The sequence below is a fragment of the Protopterus annectens genome, chromosome 6.part0 (genome assembly GCF_019279795.1).
Source record: "Protopterus annectens isolate FY-2018-M chromosome 6.part0, PAN1.0, whole genome shotgun sequence".
Taxonomy (NCBI): Eukaryota; Metazoa; Chordata; order Ceratodontiformes; family Protopteridae; genus Protopterus; species Protopterus annectens.
In genome coordinates, this window is record NC_056737.1 from 485,134,579 (window position 1) to 485,152,902 (window position 18,324).

The 18,324-nt window shown below is 40.5% G+C and overlaps 1 protein-coding gene across 1 annotated transcript in view; it reads left to right on the forward strand.

Annotated features, from left to right (window-relative positions):
- The window catches only part of CDAN1 (codanin 1), a gene marked incomplete in the record, with an annotated part of 1,645,523 nt that overhangs the window by 1,302,380 nt on the left and 324,819 nt on the right, over window positions 1-18,324 (forward strand). Inside the window, 2 exon segments of the mRNA XM_044074210.1 lie at window positions 4,055-4,133; window positions 16,041-16,207. Coding sequence (XP_043930145.1) covers window positions 4,055-4,133; window positions 16,041-16,207 — 246 coding nt within the window.

Genomic DNA, 18,324 nt, shown 5'->3' on the forward strand with positions numbered 1-18,324 from the left:
TAATTGCCCACCCAGCAAACCAGTATTGCAATTGAGTAAACCTCCCTTACTACAAATTGGATCCTGCTTATTTTTTCAGACCTCCTATTTTGCTTGGCACCCTTGCTACACTCTAAGGGGTCCTGAGTTATTCCTGCTCCATTCTTGGAAGATAATTGATTAATTTTATTGTTTTGCACTTCAGTTAACTGTTTAGTTGGCTACTGCTTTAACCGATAAATCATTCTAAAGGTCCCTAATACTTGAACTTCCCTTCTCAATGTAGTTTAAGTTTTGTTGTAGCATTACACTCGCTAGCAGTCTTGGTGTTATTACATCAGTAGGTTAGCAACAGCATTGCTCTGTCCAGACACAAATGACCAGAATGTAAATTTTATCTTTAAATTTCCGTTAGAACTGAAACCTGTAATTTAATGTAGCTAAAACAAAACCATTGTGTGGAGATGAGCTTAGAGCAGCCAGTTTATGTATTAAACAACACTACTATCAAATCTTAGCACAATCTAACCTAGTCTAGTGCAAACCCCAGTGACCACCCAAGGAGACTTCTGTGTAACCCAGTCCATAACCTACAGTAGCACACCCAAATACAGGTCTAGACAATAAGGATATGTAATTTCCAAATGTCTCCATAGCCAGTAGAAAGTGTCTTATTTTCACAACCATTTAATCGTTAAATGCGAGAGATGCATGTACACAATTTCTCTGGAGGCAAAAATCTCGCTTAAAACAAGGTTGTCAAGAATACACACACTGCATCCACCACACATACAGACCCACCTAAGCTGAGACACTAAAAAGCAATCTTCCCAAACCTCAAAGACCCCTAAAGCTATAAATGGCAATGTCTGTTCTCAACAATCTCTAAAGCACTCACTAAAAGCAACACCAAATACCACACATATACCTACATCCAGTAGAGCCCCAAGAGGAAAGTCCATAGGACATGTCAACATATTATCCAGGACTCTTGTCATAGGGGACTCCATTGTACAACACACAGGTGCCCCACTCACCAGACTGAACAAGAAGATAATGGTTAGTTGCTGATCCAGAGCAAGAATCCGCTAAGTTATGCTTGCACTCTAGTCACTACACCGCAAGTACAAGCATGATTCTATCATAGTCCATGAGGACATTAACAACCTGAGACATACTTCCTTGGACTATGTAGAGAGAGAAATTGTTGATCTCTCTGAATACGAGTATCAGGCAGGTATGTGCCTTGCATTGAGCAGCATTCTACCTTTACCAAAGATGATGCCTCAGTATTAACAAAAGGTGATTGGCTTCAATAATTGGCCTAGTTTCTGGTGTCTTTCCATGAGGATTCAATATTTGTCAGCATGGGAAGGGATGGTTAGCAAACCATGTTGCTTTACAAAGGATGGCCTGCACCTGTCTCCCCTAGGCCTCAGAATATTGGCTAAAACATTATCTATTCCCCTTAGAGCCTTTTTTAAACAATGTCAAATTGATAAACTTAACAACATAGCAAATAAAACCCCAAGAAATCTAAGTGTGTTAACTGTTCAGTGCTAGGAGCCTAAACAAGAAACTCTACACCCTACAAGCTCTCTTCACTGAGGATAATCTAGACATCTGTGTCACAAAGTAGCTTATCAGGAGAATCCAGGATATAAACACATTGTCCTTTATGGATCGCCTTAAAGCCCTGTTTCTATACTCTTGTCTCCTTACAGGCTGCTGAAAGGCTTTCCATGCCTGGTGTACAAGGCATCCTCATATCTAGCTCTAATGGACCTTTTACACATCCTGCAATGAGCAGCATCAGAACCACTCGATCCAGGTATTTAAAATTTGCTTGCGGCATAAATAAGACATGCTGGTGAGACAAATGTGTGTCTGAATATCCCCATGCTCTGGAACAGGCTTCCCATCCATATGAAGTGGAGTCCATCAGTATCCCTATTAATTTTTATTTTTTATTTATCATTTGTTGACCAGGAAAGTCCAACTAGGTTCCACAGACCCTCTTTTCAGCGGAGGCCCAGGGAGAAATGTTCCTTGACCAGTGGATGGGAAATAGGAAAACCAACCAGAGTCTGATAGTTTGGGCATTACTGTCTACCATTGTCTAACATGTCCCAACCCCCCCCCCCGATATACATACATAACCTCTAGAAACTTCCTAACATACCCCCAGCTAATAAATGCCCATGATACATAGGAACACAGTTGGATTGGATTGCATGGCTAGGCTTATAAAATCCTTAGTGGTCATTAGCCTAATATATATGTATGAACCATCATCTAAGCAGGAATCTTTGTACATGTATTTCTTTACCAGGGTGTAGTACACTGACCAATTTTAAACTCAACTCAGGTGAAATACAGGACATTTCACAAACAAAAAAACAAATTTAAACAATAACAGGGTAGGTTAGATTAGTTAGAAAACGTGTATATGTTCATTCTAGAAAATAAGCAGCGTCATGTTCAGCATGTACATTAGTTTGTAAAGTGCGTCAACCTTCAGTAATTCTGTGAGAAGAGAAGTGGCGAAGGAGATAAGGATAGTGTGTCGTGTGATATGTCCTGTTTTGATCAGGAGCATTTGGCTTGGATGAAGATGTACTTTTTGAGTTTTATTCTGAATTTTGGAGTGAATGTTTTCTTTAGGTCAGTGATTGGGGTGGGGGGAAGGGGGAGTTGCCAGGTACCTACAGGCTGCCAACCTTTGCCTTCAGTCTGTTTACCCAATAAGTGGCTCAGTCTACCCCATGGACAGTCTTATTGGCAGCCAGTGTCTGTTGGCCACCTATTGGCTCAACTTTTTCTTCTTCTGCTAGTTCCCCACCCAGAGAGCCTGTAGTGAAGCTGTTTTCTTTTCTGGACTAGATAGAGTTTCTGCATGGTCTTAACTCTACCCCCCAGTGGCTGACATTGAGCACTGGTCACTTTAAAGGGCCTTCTAAGGTGTTCCCTAGCATGTACATGCTACCGTATGCACTTACAAAGGGTTACCGGCATGGCTAGATTAACCAAACCTATGTCCGTAGTCCATGCTACATCACTGGCCTCAGCAAGCCTCTGCTTGTTGATTGTGAATGCATTCATCAACACAAACCACCACGCCCTCTACCAGATTGGCAAGCTGGCGGCAATAATTAACTTCTACCCTCAGTCCACATAATTCCTATGGCACCTAAGCTACCACTCAAACTTAATTCATAGTCATTGCTTTATCTGTCTATGCCATGGCGCTGAGGTTATCTTTTCATTTTTCTTACTTTCTTTTTTATTTGATGGTGCCACTATCTGTCTTCATATTCAGTTCTTGTGTTATTTCTGAATGGAATTTTTTCATCCTACATGATTCCATAGGATATGTCGTCTGTTGTGTTTGATGATCGTCATTGCCCACAGTCTGACATCCTGAAGTGCATCTTGCATAGGTTAGTAACAATCTTTATATAAAGAGCAAGGATCAGCAATATTGCATTGTCACATAAAATGGCAAGTACTCATTTTTGAACAATGAAGTGTTGCTGTGTAATTATAGAAAATGAAAGAACATGTGACCGCTTTCTGTTGACCTTTATTTAAATTTTAATTGCATTAGTTTTGTAGATTTTGAATTTGCGCATTCTGTAAAACATGAAGTGTTTGTTTTTTCTCTTGTTTTCCATGTTGTCAATATGTTCACACCTGTTAGTGTCATGTAGGGTTGTCAGTAAGGGTTTTGAACTGAGTAATGAGACATTGTTGGTAAACAAAAATCAAGTTATATCTTCTGATGAGAACACAATAATTTATGTTCTAATAATACGCCATCTCATTTACCACATACATGCAAATCAGAATGGTGGCCTGATTTATTAAGGCTTTTAAGACAGAACCATCATTTGTCTTTTTGTTGGCCGTTGTAACAAAATTAATCAGTATGTCTGTTTTGATTCTATTTTCTTATTAGCATTACAGAATGCTGAACTGCTTAATTTTGTGCCATGATAATGACTGTGATTCTAACACAGGGGATTTGGGGGTCTTGTATACTGATATACTTGTTGACTGTGATATTGTCTTGTAGGTACTGAAAACATCACAGAGTATCACAGTAAGACTTGCTACAGTGAAAGCTTGCACTTGGCTGTCTGCCAATATCACAGGTAACCATATTTGACAAAATGAAATATTTCACTAGACACTTGTACACACAGCTGTAAGTGAGGTGTATTCAACAAATAGCAATGCATTGAAAAGAAGAATGTGATACTATGCATAACTACATCTGATTTTGGTGGTTTCTAAAATTACTTCCTTCAGTGGTTTTAGCACCTGCTTAAAGCAAAACACCTGAGCTGTCCTGTGAGGCTTTGTGTTTAACTGCCCATTACTTAACAGTACATAAGTGGCAAATTGGTTTATTGTTATAAAGTTGAGGAAATCCCCTTCCAAACATTTTGTATTTTTCTGCATTAGGTGAAGTAAAGTATGGTGCTCCACTTAGACTATTCTGTGCACATTATTTTTTATTTTTCAATATTTCAGTATTTATTTTGAACAGATTTATGACAGAATGCCTTTTTTCACTGCAGAATGAAAATAATTTAAAGAAGCAACCCTGTTATCTGCTCTGCTTGAGATGGCTTTTAGGAAAGCTTTGAAGTGTTTGTCTATTATCTGATCTCAGTTACTTAGGTGTCCCTTTGGGATAACAGCTGTTTGGAGATGAATTGCCGTTTTTAACGGTTAAGAAGTTTACATTTGTATTCCATCACTTACCTAAAGGTAGCAGTGTATGTGTGTGAGGGGGTAACATTTGGGAGACGTTTTCAACTTAACTCTAATTTCTATTTTGATCACCATCCTGTTTCTAAGCAGAGTTTTAATTCATTTTGCGGTGTGTCAGATAGCTACTGATGATCATTTAGATCACTGTTGCAGGAGTCGTCACTACTGGGACTTTGCAACTAGGTATCCCTATATGTCCAATATGACTTCTAGAGTTCAACAACATTTCCCCTCTACTGAGCATAAGACCAGACCCTGGTAAGTCCCAGCTTGCCAATACAAGAATGGCATTTGTTTACACAAACTTAGAACTTTATTGCCATGCTTAGTAAGTGTACCTTAATTGTCAGCATTGTGTAAAGTTTTTCTGTCCTCCACATGGTCAGCCGACTTTGGAGCTTGAGAGCATACAAGATGTTGTGACTAAAACAACAGTTGCAGTATTCTTGACATATGGGTTGTTACCACTGACATCCAGCTGGGATACCAAAGCTTTATCTTTACTAAGTTGTCTATCTGACGCATGACCTCAGGTCATATGTGTTGCGGTGTAAAGACGGATGTATGAGCACAGATCCCCAGACTGTCTCACTGCCAGCCTAAACACAGGTTTTGCATCTGTCAGATTTTTTGTTGCGTCTTTTTGCTACAGAAGAAAAACTTAAAACGCCTTGAATGGATCCACAGTCCAATGTTTCTGACTGATATGCCTGCTGAGGATACAGAACCCACGACATGTCAGGCTACTTCTCAGTTGTCTGCTACTCAGCCTTGCAGACTGATAATACGTCCGAGGAACCACGTCTCATCATTTATGATGGACTGCACAACGTTCCTCAAATTTTAGTTGGGAAAGAAGTCCCAAGCTCTTTAATAAAGATCCAACATGGTTCTGAACCTTAAAGTCTCATGCAAGTGGATGTCACACCTAAAAAGAAAAACCAGAAGATTAAGCATGTTGCCTCCCCTCAGCAGCTAGGGAAAAGGAGTGGATAGACTTCTCAAGGGCTACTATGTTTTTGAAACCTCTCACCTTCAGGTCTTTGCCACCACAGGCTACTCCTGTTAAATCTATCCCTTCACTGATGAGGTGCAGCTATCCTTTCTCTGATGAGGTGCAGGACTATGATTCTGTCCATTCTCTGGACTATTCCTCTCAGTTGCATTCTCCAGGGTAAATCTCTTCTAAGGATGGGGACTCCCTCTCACCTGAGTCCTCTAGTGAGGAAGCTTCTTTTGGTGAGACTATACAGAACATCCTACATTGATGCCTCCATCCTGGACAAGAGCGTTGTTTTTGGCTCACTGCATTAATTCTGCCCACCAGAGGGTGGATGTTCATTCACAGAAGCAACCAGACAGACTTGTGCTAATGAATTGCATGCCTCTGACTCAGGAGAGGCGTATGTTGTAATGCACTTGTCCTTTCTTTACTGGCAGCCATTAGAAGATTGCAAGCCACCTATGGTGAGGGTTCAGATAATGTTAGAAGGATTAAAGAAATGCAGATTACGGCTCCAAGGATTAATAATCCGTTGTCAACAAACATCATACTACAGTAAAACAAAAAAGTAAAAGTGGAGCAAAACATGGCCCAAGAAACTATAAAAAAAATAACATAACACTTTGTTTAATATAAATTTTAGTTTAATATAAATCAAAGCAGTATTTCAGACACAAAAACCAGAAAACGCTTTCACTATTAGCTTCATCAGACTGTTAAGAACACCCATTTCCTACCCCATTTATAGTCCAAATTATACAAAATAAGCCAATCAGATTAAAAGCAGAGCAACCACAGAAAAAAATGTAATAAAAAAATCAGGTGCAACCAAGTAGAAAATATATAGTAATACAACGTAACAATCTAAATTAAAACAACAATAATATATACATATATTCACTTAAAAACATATTCTGAAAAGGTAGTATTCATAAGCACTCGGCCAATAATGCTGTATCTAAACATGTCCTAAATACAAATGAACAACATGTTTTTTTTAATTTTTGGTTATTGTCATTGTGAAAAATAGTTATACAACAGGGAGATATTAGGAATGTCATGTAAACTACAGAAATAAAATGAATTATTAATATGAGAGCAGACCAGGGTAAAGGTTTAAACAAGGAGGTATCACTGAGACCAATTTTGAAGGGACATAATTTAAGGGACTGATGCTATACCTTTTCAGAATATGTTTCTGCAAAAAGAAAACTAGTTTTTGAGATTCTTTGAAATGGTGTTCAGCAGGTTATTTTTGCACTGTTGGCATTTACTGAAAATGTCTTCAGTGAAGTGGTGTGATTTTCCTGGTTGTAACCCCCTGGGAAGAAATGAACAAGCTTATGAGGTCAAGAAATGGGGAGACTCATTTGGTAAATCATGAGGGTTGATTACAAAAATGAAACTGAGTTATGAAGTTTTGAAAACTACCTTAGCCAAATGGTTGTATAATTGCATCAAATTCAGTTATGAGAAGCACAATAAATCTTTGCCGCCAAGATCCAGAGCTCTTTCTTGGCAGTGGCTGTGGATGCTTCTCAAAAATACATCCTTGGAAGAGATTTGTGGAAGAGTTTTGTAGGCTTCACTGTGCTTCTCAAAAATACATCCTTGGAAGAGATTTGTGCAACAGCTCTGTAGGCTTCACTGAATACTTCTGCAAGGCACTGGGTGTGATCTCTAGATCTTGGGCTTCCTTCTGAATGCCAGGTATTAGGTGCATCTTCCTATGTGGATTTATCACCCAGGAGAATATACTTGGAACTCTGTCATAGGTTGGTACAAGGCTATCGGCCCTAGAGCCCATACAAGCCTAGCCATAACAATTCCCTGGGTATTTCTTCCCAGAATATTTACTTCCCTGGTCCCCTGTCTAGCAGGGTGACTGACATGATCCCCGGGGTGAATTTCCTATCTCCCATCCAATCATCAAAGTTCCTTTTGAAGAGGGCCAATGAGGCGCTCAGCTTGACATGTATGGGCAGTCTGTTCCAGAGTCTGGGGAGTGTCTGGGTCAGGAACTTATCCCTCCAGCATGTTTTGTTCATTGTGATGACCAGGTTTAGATCCTTGGAGTGTGTGGCTCTGAGGGATTGGGATTTCTTTAAGTGTAGCATGTCCAGCAGCTCTGGGTTTGACATGGCCTTGTATGTTAAGCAGAGATCGCCTCTGAGTAGTCTGTATGTGACAGAGTATAGCTGGAGTTTTTGTTTTAGATGGTCAGCATAGGGCATCTGCTTTAGGCTTGTGATTCTTTTAGTGAGGTATTTCTGTGGCCTTTCCAGTTGTTGCAGATGTCTTGTGAGGTACATACCAAATGGGGTGTTGTACTCTATAATGGGTCTAATAAGGGATGAGTACAGTGAGACAATGACCTCCTTTTTTCTGGATGAAAAGCCCTTAGTGATGAGGTGTGTCACACAGAAGGATTTCATGACTGTTGTGGTGATGTGGTTATCGAACGTGAGACCAGTATCCACCTGTGTCCCTAAGTCCCTTATCACACTTTCGGTGTTTAGTGTACTGCCAGTTATGTGATAATTCATGGGTACATGTTTTTTCCCCAAAGGGGATAACTGTACATTTCTTGGCATTGAGCTTGAGCCCATGGCTCTGGCACTGAGCATCTGTAAGGCCCTATTGTAGAATATCCACATAATTTGGGGATTCAATAATGGCTCCCAGTTTGCAGTCATCTGCGAACTTTGTTAGCCAGAGTCTCTTAGTGCTGGCCTGTACTTCAGAGAAGTAGATGCCAAACAAGAGCGGTCCCAAGACTTGAACCCTAAGGGTACTCCACTTGTCTGGAGCTGGATTTTGAGTTGGCTACTTTTACAGAGTGGGTTCTGTCAGTAAGCCAGTTGGAATCCCATCGAATGATGTAGGGATTAATGCCCAGCTTAGTAAGTTTATCTGTGATTCCAGAGTGAGGGATGGTGTCGAATGCCTTTGGCAAGGTCCAGATAGGCTGTGTGGACCGCCTTGCTCTCGTCCACAGCTCTGGAGACTGATTTGAAGAAGTCAATCAGGTTGAGGAGACAAGGTTGGCCCTTTATGAAACCAAACTGAGTGGGGTCCAGTGTTTGAAGGTTGCCAGTGTCTTTGTTTATAAGTTCCATGATAATGCATTCCATGGCTTTGCAGATCAGGCTCGTCAGACTGATGGGACGATAGTTCCTGGGATCCAAGGTGGGATCTCCCCTTGTGGAGTGGGATAACTGCAGCTGTGTGCCACTCATTGGGCACAATGTCTGAGGTGAGGCAGTGATTAAACATGACACTTAGGAGGTGCCAGTTCATTTTATAATTCATGTAGTACACAGCCCGGGATGTCATCTGGTCCCATGGATGCTGTATTCTTAGCTTTGGATAGTGCGTTTTTTTACCTGTGTGGCTGTGATTACCAGGATTTGGCAATCTTTTGGTATTGAGATGTGCCCTTTAGGGGGTGAGAGGGGGGTGAGGTTGGCACTAAATCGATCTGCCAGGATATTGGCAATATCCTTGGGATCAGTATATTTAATGCTATTCTGTTGTAGCTCAGAGCAGATCTGAGCATTGCCATTTAGATTCTTGACATAACTGTAGAATGCCTTGTGGTTGTCCTTGGAATCTTTGGCAATTTTATTTTCGTAACTAACTTTGGAGGATTTTATGAGGGATCTCAGCTTCTTACTGAGGCTGGTAAGGGAGTATTTTGCATCCTGGGATTTTCCTCTTTTCTGCAACAGTTTCTTCATTGTGTTGTAAAAAATTTTTTGGCAGGGGACCACCAGATTGGCTTCCTTTTTTTGGAGGAAAGCATCTTGTTTCTATTTGGAATGGTACAATTCATGCATGAGTGGATGTGCTCGTACAGCACCTTAGTGTAGGATTTAGCAGTCAAACTTTCAGTTCCCATCTGCATGAAGTTTGTCACTTCTGACTTGAGTAGCATGAAGTTAGCTTTGGAGAAATTTTTTATGGAGGTTTCCCTACTGGGGGGTGGGGATGGGATGTGGACGTCAAGGGTGATTAGCTTATGGTCAGACCTGACCAACGAGGGGGTGACCACTGGTGTGAAGTATCGATCTCCCATGTTGGTAATGACCAGGTCTTGGATATTTGAGCCCCTGGTGGGACTGTGGATTAGCTGATCCAGGGTGTTGGAATTTATGAATTCCAAGAACCGTTGGGCAAAGGTGTTGGTACCCGAGTAGTTTTCCCAATTAATGGCAGGGTAGTTGAAGTCACCCAGTATTAGGGTATTTGTTTGTATCTTAATATTTTCCAGTATGTTTAGAAAGGTGGTGTGAGAATCTTGGGGCATGGTGGGGTGTCTGTAACAAGCTACATTTTGGATTGCAGTCTTACCTACTGTTAGTTGCACCTGTAGAATTTCAGATGCATTGTGTTGGGCAACTAGCCTGGAGGTGTGAATATCCTTGGTGAATATGGGCACTCCTCCGCCTTTAGTGTTTCAGTCCTGGTTTGGTGGCCGAAAAGTGTGGTAAGAGTTGCAGACTGGTATTGCAGGGGTGCTCTGGAGCCATGAACCAGGTCTTAGTTACTGCACAGATATTGATGTTCTCCATTTTTAGGAGTGCCTCAAGAGAGTGCATTTTGAGGTTTAGACTTCTAGCATTGAGTAGCATTACCTTCAACTTTTGCATGCTTATATCTGTTATAGTGGTGGTGGTGTTCTTTGAGCCTTGCCTAAAAAAGGCACTGTAGGAGTGGCAAGAGCTTTAGCCAGTAACCTGAATCCAAGGGGCGACAGGTGCAAACCATCTCTGGCAAAGCATTGTGATTTGTCGATCATGCCGTCCTAGGCAGACAGATACTGGATCCCCTTTAAATGACACCAGAAACTTAGCCAATTGACGTCAGTCATTTTGTCCTTCTACTGTGATATCATTCTGGGCGAAGGCAGGATGCTACTCAGGCCTAGGGTCATACCTGCCTGGGCCACATGGTCTGAGAGCTCTTCCGTGTCTCTTTTCATGTAGTCCAGGGAGGTACGTCTCAAGTCATTAACTCCAACATGGACAATGACAGAGTCATATTTGTACTTGTTGTGGAGTGAGTTGAGTGCATGCGTGATGTAGCGGATCCTGGCACCTGACAGGCAGCTATGTGACACATTGGTTGTGATTGGTGTTTCTTTGCGTTTCAGCTTCGGAGGTCCTTGTTGCTTGGGCAAGTTAATGTTAAGGGCCTCCGCATAAGTGGGTTTAGTGTTACTATGTGTGGATGTTGGTGGCGTGAGTTTTGAAGGGCTGTGTGTTGCTTGAGGTGTAGTGCAGGTGTTAACCACCTCTTCTTCACTGTCTAGCACAATGTTGGGTGGAGAGAGCTTTGCTTCTAGTTTGGCTATGTAAGTGCATCTTTCGCAGGTTGTAGTGTTGGGTGGCAGGAGGAGAGGGTTGTCTGTGTACATGAGGCAATTGCTGCATTGCCCCAGTATGCCCAGATTCAATGTATTTGATGAGGACAATCCGCTTCATGCCAGATACAAAAGTTATGCATTTAGCGTAACGGCAGATCTGGATGAGCAGGACAATCCAACGTGCTCATCTTTCTTTTCCACTTCCTGTTTGCTGACATGGTCTAGAAGTTGTTTATTTTTTTATACACACTATTTCTGCTCCATCCTAACTTGGTATAAGAGATGAAGAGAGGGAAGCCATTTTGTAGGGCATTGTGGATAAAATAGGTAGTAGTAGCTTGGGGTTAAATATTACATGCTGATTATGCCTTCCAGTCTTAATCTTACAATTGACAAAGATGAAACTTCACATACAATTCTTGTGTGTTCTGGTCAGTACCTAACTTTAATTTACAGATGATGACTCCTCTATATGCCAGTCACCTTACTGTCACATTGTGCCTAGTTAGTATTGCTGAACATGAAGGACTCCTCCATTGTCAGGGTCTGCATAGGAAAGTTCCTCAGTGTGCCTATTATGAACATCACTATTAGTGCAAGCTGCTACTGTCTGTTCTCTTTCCTTTAGCCTTTACCAAAAGTTATAGCCGTGGGGTAGAGATCATGAAAGAGAAGGGTTTTCATGTGTTCCCTTGCTTGGACAGCTAGCTTTTATACTTCCATTGATTGACTCCTTGGTAACATTTTTGGTATGTGTGCTTGTGTTAGTGATACTTGAGGGAGGTTTTCTTTATCAGCTGAGACATGTCTTCTCTGAGCCTATCTTAGACAGCTACATTTATCAGGGCAAAGGCAGATGGCCTTAAGTGATTGCTACTCCTGTTTGCAGAGGGGATCCAAGAAGGTTATGACCTAAACAGCCCTTGGGGAAGACGCAGCAAATGGTCCAAGCTTGAATCATCCTGCATCTTTTCAGCTTGGTGACTGCTATAGTCTTTACGTGCTGCTTGTTGCCATACCTAAAGATACAAATTTTGTAGTAGACTTTGTGCTTCCAATTACTGCAAGCTTGTGAAGCTTCTGATCCCTGACCCTTGTTTCTGGGCTGTGGAGAAGTGGACCATTCTGGCCACCATCAGTGCGTGGCTCCTCTTCCTACAGTTGAACCTGTTGCAGGTCTTGATGTCATATGTTTTGTTGGGATGGTAGGAAGGTCTATGTTGCTTTTTCTCTGGTGCCAGGAAAATACAGGCCTCCCCCTAAGGTGAAGGGTTATTTTCATAAACTAAACAGAGCTCTGGGGCAGTTTTTTTCTTTTCATGAAGGCTCTTAAGAAGGGGGTAGCACTGAAACAACAGCCCTGTTTGCTTAATTCCAGCAATCAGTCCATAGTGTGGTACATAAAGAGGGCAGCATGTCCTCATTCCCCCTGAACAGGGAAATGATGCACACCTGCCAGTGGGCCTTTGGAGTTAACATTTTAGGGCAAGTGAATTTACTGTTGAAGTTCATTAGATGCACTTCAGTTCTCCACTGGAGCTGGAATTCGGATGTCCTGTCTGAGTAGTGTTTTTGGGGCTGGAGCACTCCAGAAGTATGCATGTTGGCATTATAATGAGTGCAATTTTCTCTTTAGGAAACAAACGAAGGCTCAAGGACACAAAGTCTCCAAAGCGGAAAAAAAGTAAAAACAGGTTTATTACTTTGCAACTAAACAGTATGATACAAAAATAAACGGTTAAGCGCTTTTCGTCTTAATTTAGAAGACCTCTTCAGACCTACAACAGTAGCACAAGTGATCACTTTAATACAGACCACATGGTAGTTTCAAAAACATTAACCAGTGGTATTGCATAAGTAATTAAGTAATTAAGCTTGGACGCATGTAACTCTTAAAATATGTGATAAAAAATGGTGAAAAAACTATGGAAAATATATATATAAATGTAAATGTTTATATACACATTATGAGTTATAAGAGCGCTCCAAGTGGACTAATTTTTTATCACATATTTTAAGAGTTACACTCTGCCCACCTAAATGCAGTGATTTAATGTGTCTTTATCTGTCTTTATTTGTGCACAAAAGCTGCTATACATTTTTGTTCTCATCTCCTGTTTAAAATGGTTGGTTTGGTGGATTCAAAGTTGCTGTTTTTGTATTTGACTTGTTGCTATTGTCATGTATCCAAGCTTAATTACTTAATTACTTATGCAATACCACTGGTTAATGTTTTTTGAAACTACCATGTGGTCTGTCTTAAAGTGAGCACTTGTGCTACTGTTGTAGGTCTGAAGAAGTCTTCTAAATTAAGGCGAAAAGCGCTTAACCATTTATTTTTGTATCATACTGTTTAGTTGCAAAGTAATAAACCTGTTTTTACTTTTTTTCCGCTTTTGAGACTTTGTGTCCTTGAGCCTTTGTTTGTTTACTGAGTTGCAGTTTGGATTTGTTTGTTTGGATTATGCAATTTTCTCTTTGTTCTGCTTTGTACACCAGGACAAAATGGAGTTCATGACACATACTTTCTCTGTTTCATGCTGAGGAAACTTCTTTCATGTGTTCCCACTTTTTCTGTAGACTCTTCTACTGATTGCAGAATTCATAGAAGATCAAAACTTATTGTTTTTCCTTGGTGGAAAAGCATGGTATGGTTTTAGTCTCTCCAGCCTCTCACTGAACTGGAAGCTGTTCTGGTGTGAGGTACAATATAATGAGCCCATTCTTGGTTGGGGCAGCTGAAGCTGCCACTTCAAGACTGGTCTCTTCTTTAGACCCCTTGGTCTTGCTGAATCTTCCAAAACGAGTTTTTCATGATAGATGCTGCCAGGAAGCTTTCTACGTAAGTTCGTAAGTATTTAACAGGCATTCATTCCAGGAGCCCATTAAGGAGCATTGGCCAAATTCCCAATTTCCCCAAAGCAATGTCTGGTTAAATGACATGCTTAGGGGCACACAGTTCACAAGAAGTATCTTGGTAACAGTGCAGATGACTAAGGCTATTAACTAACTGCCAAACAAAATTGAATCCACTGGACTTGGTCTGAGATTTTAACTCACAGTGTTTTGATCTTTTTGAGCCAAAGGTGAGTGTGTGCTACCTGTTGAACCAGTGGTACTTATTTTTTTTTTCCTTATTGGATGTACTTTTTTGAGTTGAAGAGGATCTCTGTTTAGGGAGTGTGGAAGCCTATGCCTCCTCCACGGCAGGTAGCTGTGACTTTGCCTGTGGCACATCTGACTTGGATCATTTGTTGTTCTCCATTCAGGTTATGTGATTTTAGGCATTTCTACTTATCTTGAGTAGAACTTTTGGCCAAAATTAACCTCTTAAGTAGTTTTCTAAAGGGTTGTGTATAGTTACCTGCTGTTGGCAAACTTTTCTCTCCTTTGGGATTTGAATTTCTTAACTGTTTTTCCCATCTCCTGTTTAAAATGGTTGGTTTGGTGGATTTAAAGTTTATTTGCTGAAAGTTGCTTTTCTTGGTAGCTCTCATTTCTGCTCAAACAATCTCTAAGCTGCAGGTCCTTGTTTGTAGAGAATCCCTTTTCTTGTTGAGGTGCATTTGCATGACAATAAAAGAAGACAGTAAACCTGTCTAGTATGCACTTTGTGCATTTATCATTTTATCTCCCTTGTGTCCATTCCTTTCACCCCACAATTTATCTTCTTGTTCCCTGCCGTCTTGAATACCCTTGTATATTTTCTCACTACCATCACTCATTCCATGGGTCTGAGGAAGTATTTTGAGATCCAGGAGTAGTTAGTCCCTACAGCTGCTGCCTGTGCTGTATACTTCCCTTTCTGTCCTCCTTGTTCAGGATGACTCATTCACATCTCCCTAATATGATTCTGCATACCAATATTTTGTCTCCCCTCCCTCTTCTGGCTTCTGGTTTGTAGAGCTGTAACTGCTGTTGTGATTGGACTTATAACTTTTGCTCCATCTATATTGTAGATTTTTTAACTGGACAAATTACTTAGGGTATGGTTTGGGCATGGCCCTTTAGGCTGGAAGCATTAATTCTATGCATTTGAGTTTGTACCCTTAAGGATACACCACAATGTTCTATTTGCTGCTGCCTTATTCTACTCTTAGCAGTTCAGTCCATAGTCCATGTGATTAGCACTCCCAGGTCTCATTCCTTCTCTTTTTTAATCTGTTCCACTCCTCAGTGCTGTTACTTCACATTTGAGGAGTTGTGGCCCAGTTGCAGCAGTTGGCACTTGTACTGAATATCAACTGCCATTTTTTCTGCCCTACTTGTCCATTGTTTTCAAACCTTTCCTTACATACTTGATCTTTGTGTTAACAGAGAAGGCATTGATTCTAATGACTGAGACAAATGCACTAAGGAGTACTGCACTAGTTAGTTTATTAATACTCGCTGTTACTCCTCTCACAGTTTTCTGTGTTTCACTAGTTAGCCACATGGCAGTCCAGTTTCTTATTCTTGGTGCTTACCCCAATATTTCTAGTTTTTCTGTCAGCCTTCTCTGTTAGTTTTTGAAAAGGCATTGCTGAAGTCCATGTTAGTCACACTTTACTGGTACTGCCCTGTCAGATTCACCTGTAACTCAGTTTTAAAGCTGGATCATGTTAGATTTGACAGTTCATTCTCGACATGTTGCAATACTGGTTGTTCTTGTGGAGATTGCTGTCATCTAGAAACGCTACCAGTCAGCCTTCCCTTCATAATTCTTTCCATACGTTTCCCTGCCAAGTGTAGTTGCTTCAAGTCTTGCTCTTTCTGTTTATAGTTCAGTACCAAAGCACTTACACAGTGGTTAAGTTGTGTGTTGCAAGAGGACATGGTCACTCTGGCCTGCCCCAGTCACATGCACAAAATTGGATGATTTCTGGTGCTAGTTTAGTGTTATATTGCATTATAATCCTCTTCTTATTGCAGCATTAATTAAGAAAGAGATGAAAGCTGCTGCTGACCGAATAATGAAGAACCACATTAATCTGAACACAGCAATCAAGGGAGATGAACCAGTGCAGCAGAAGAGGGCATGTCCTCGAGAGTGCAGACATGATGCTCCATTTCCATCTCATATTGTATCTGAGCTAAAGGTATGTATGAGAAGTATTATTTGTAAGCATACCTTTCCCCCTCCCTATCTTCCTGTATTTTGGAATGCTGAAAATGTTTTCTCTGTTTGCAGGCATATTGAAGTTTGTATACTTTGCAAAGCTGTTTTTATTGTGACTGTGTTAACTCTGCAAAACATATGCTTTAAAGTAGCAGTGACATGTTTTAGACTGTGTAAAATATGGTTGAATTGTTTCATTTTCTATTTGTGCTTTTTTTTTGGCACAGTATCATGTATGACATCACTGTGTTGGCCACAGTGGTTCAGCGGTTATCATTGTCGCCTCACAGCAAGAGTTTCACCAGTTTGTTTTTAGGCTGGAGTGCGTTCTATGCAGAGTCTGCATGCCCTCCCTCCGGTTAAGGGGTGAGTTTTAAAGATATGAAGTAGGTGTGTGCCTTCTGTGAAAGTTGGGCACCCGGCTGGAAACTTGACACCATAAAAACTCCACTGTCAATCAATCTGTGGACCGGTTAATCTCCTGTGACGACACCTAACAGCAGAAGTCGAAAGACATTTCTTTATCATATATGATGTTACTGCCACCATTTCAATATATGGACAGCCTTTTTAATTCTTCTGTTTTGATTAACTATTAAGTGATATCAAGAACAATGCCATGACTTTGATAAAGTCAGACTGAATATTATAATTGCATATTACCATACATTTTATTTATTTATATTTATTTTACATTAGTTTACTGGGAAAGTCTGACTGGACAAGAAGTCCATTTTCAGCAGTGGCCCAGGGAGAAAAGCTCCAAGACATACAGAGAATAAAATCAAAACAAATTTGCATAGCATTTCTAAAAAAAAAATTACATTAAACGGAACTTGTACAGAATAGAAAAAAAAAACAGACTAGTAGGTCAAGATTTCAATTGGAAGGTACAAAAATCATGCAAGCATAACAGTTTGAGCAGATAGCTCTATAATACAGTATTTACAAGATAGGCCAATATATACAAGTTTGAACATAAGGTATGTTAAGGAAACTGTGTAGTGAGAATGTAGAAGAGACTAGATGATTTGTTGTTTGGTTAGGATGCCATCTAGTGAGTTTGGAGTATCTTGGGTAGTGATGAAGACATTTAGGTAGCTTGGTTTAGTCCAGGACAGTAATTTGCCCAGTCTGTTAGGTGACTTGTTTTAGTCTAATTTAGTTATTTAGCCAGGTTCAGTACATGGGCAAGATCTATGTAGCAGATAGGTGGGCTTTTAGTAGTTTTTTTAATTGGACTATGTTAGTGTTGGATTTATTGTCTAGTGGTAGGGTGTTCCAGGCTTTGGCGACACTAAGAGAGTAGAGAAATTCTCCAGCGTGGATTTTGCTTTTTGTTATTTCTAATAGTGCCTTATTGCTAGAACGAAGAGTCCATTTATTAGAGTAATGAGCTAGTAAGTTATTTAGGGCTGGTGTTTTTTCTGGCTGGTTTATTATTTGGTGAGCCATTTTGAGCTGGTTGTATTCTAGTAGCGAGGGGGAGTTCAAGCCATGAAAGTTTTCTGAGAGAGTGGCAATGGCGGGCTCTATACTTGTCACCTGTAGCAAACTTTGCAATTTTATTATAAAAAGTTTCTAGCTTTGTTATGTCTGATTTTCTTGAGATGGTAAGGATAGGGGATGCGTAAATTAATGTTGAAATAAGGTGGGTTCTGGCAGTACTGGCTCTGGTGTCAGCTGTGAGATAGTGTTTGCTCCTGTAGAGGCACCTTGTTTTTTGTGTACTTTTTTATGGCTTGGGCTATATGAATGTCAAATACCATATTCTGGTCAATAGTAACCCCTAATAACTAAGTACTAGAAAGTGGAGTTATGATGGTGCTATTGACTGAGGTAATTTTGAATGGAGGGGAGGTGTCAGAGGCTGTAGTAGGGTGAAACAGGATGAGTTTCATTTTGGGGGTTCAGTATTAGTTGAGAATTAGACTAGTTTCTAGAGCCGTAAATGATTGAGTTATTTGTTGTAGTTATTGGAGAGTAGGAGCTGCACATATTAGGGTAGAATTGTCTACGTACTGTAGGAGTGTGGTGTCTCTTGTGGCTGTATGGAGTTTGTTTGTGAAAATTGTAAAGAATAGTGGGCTAAGGATA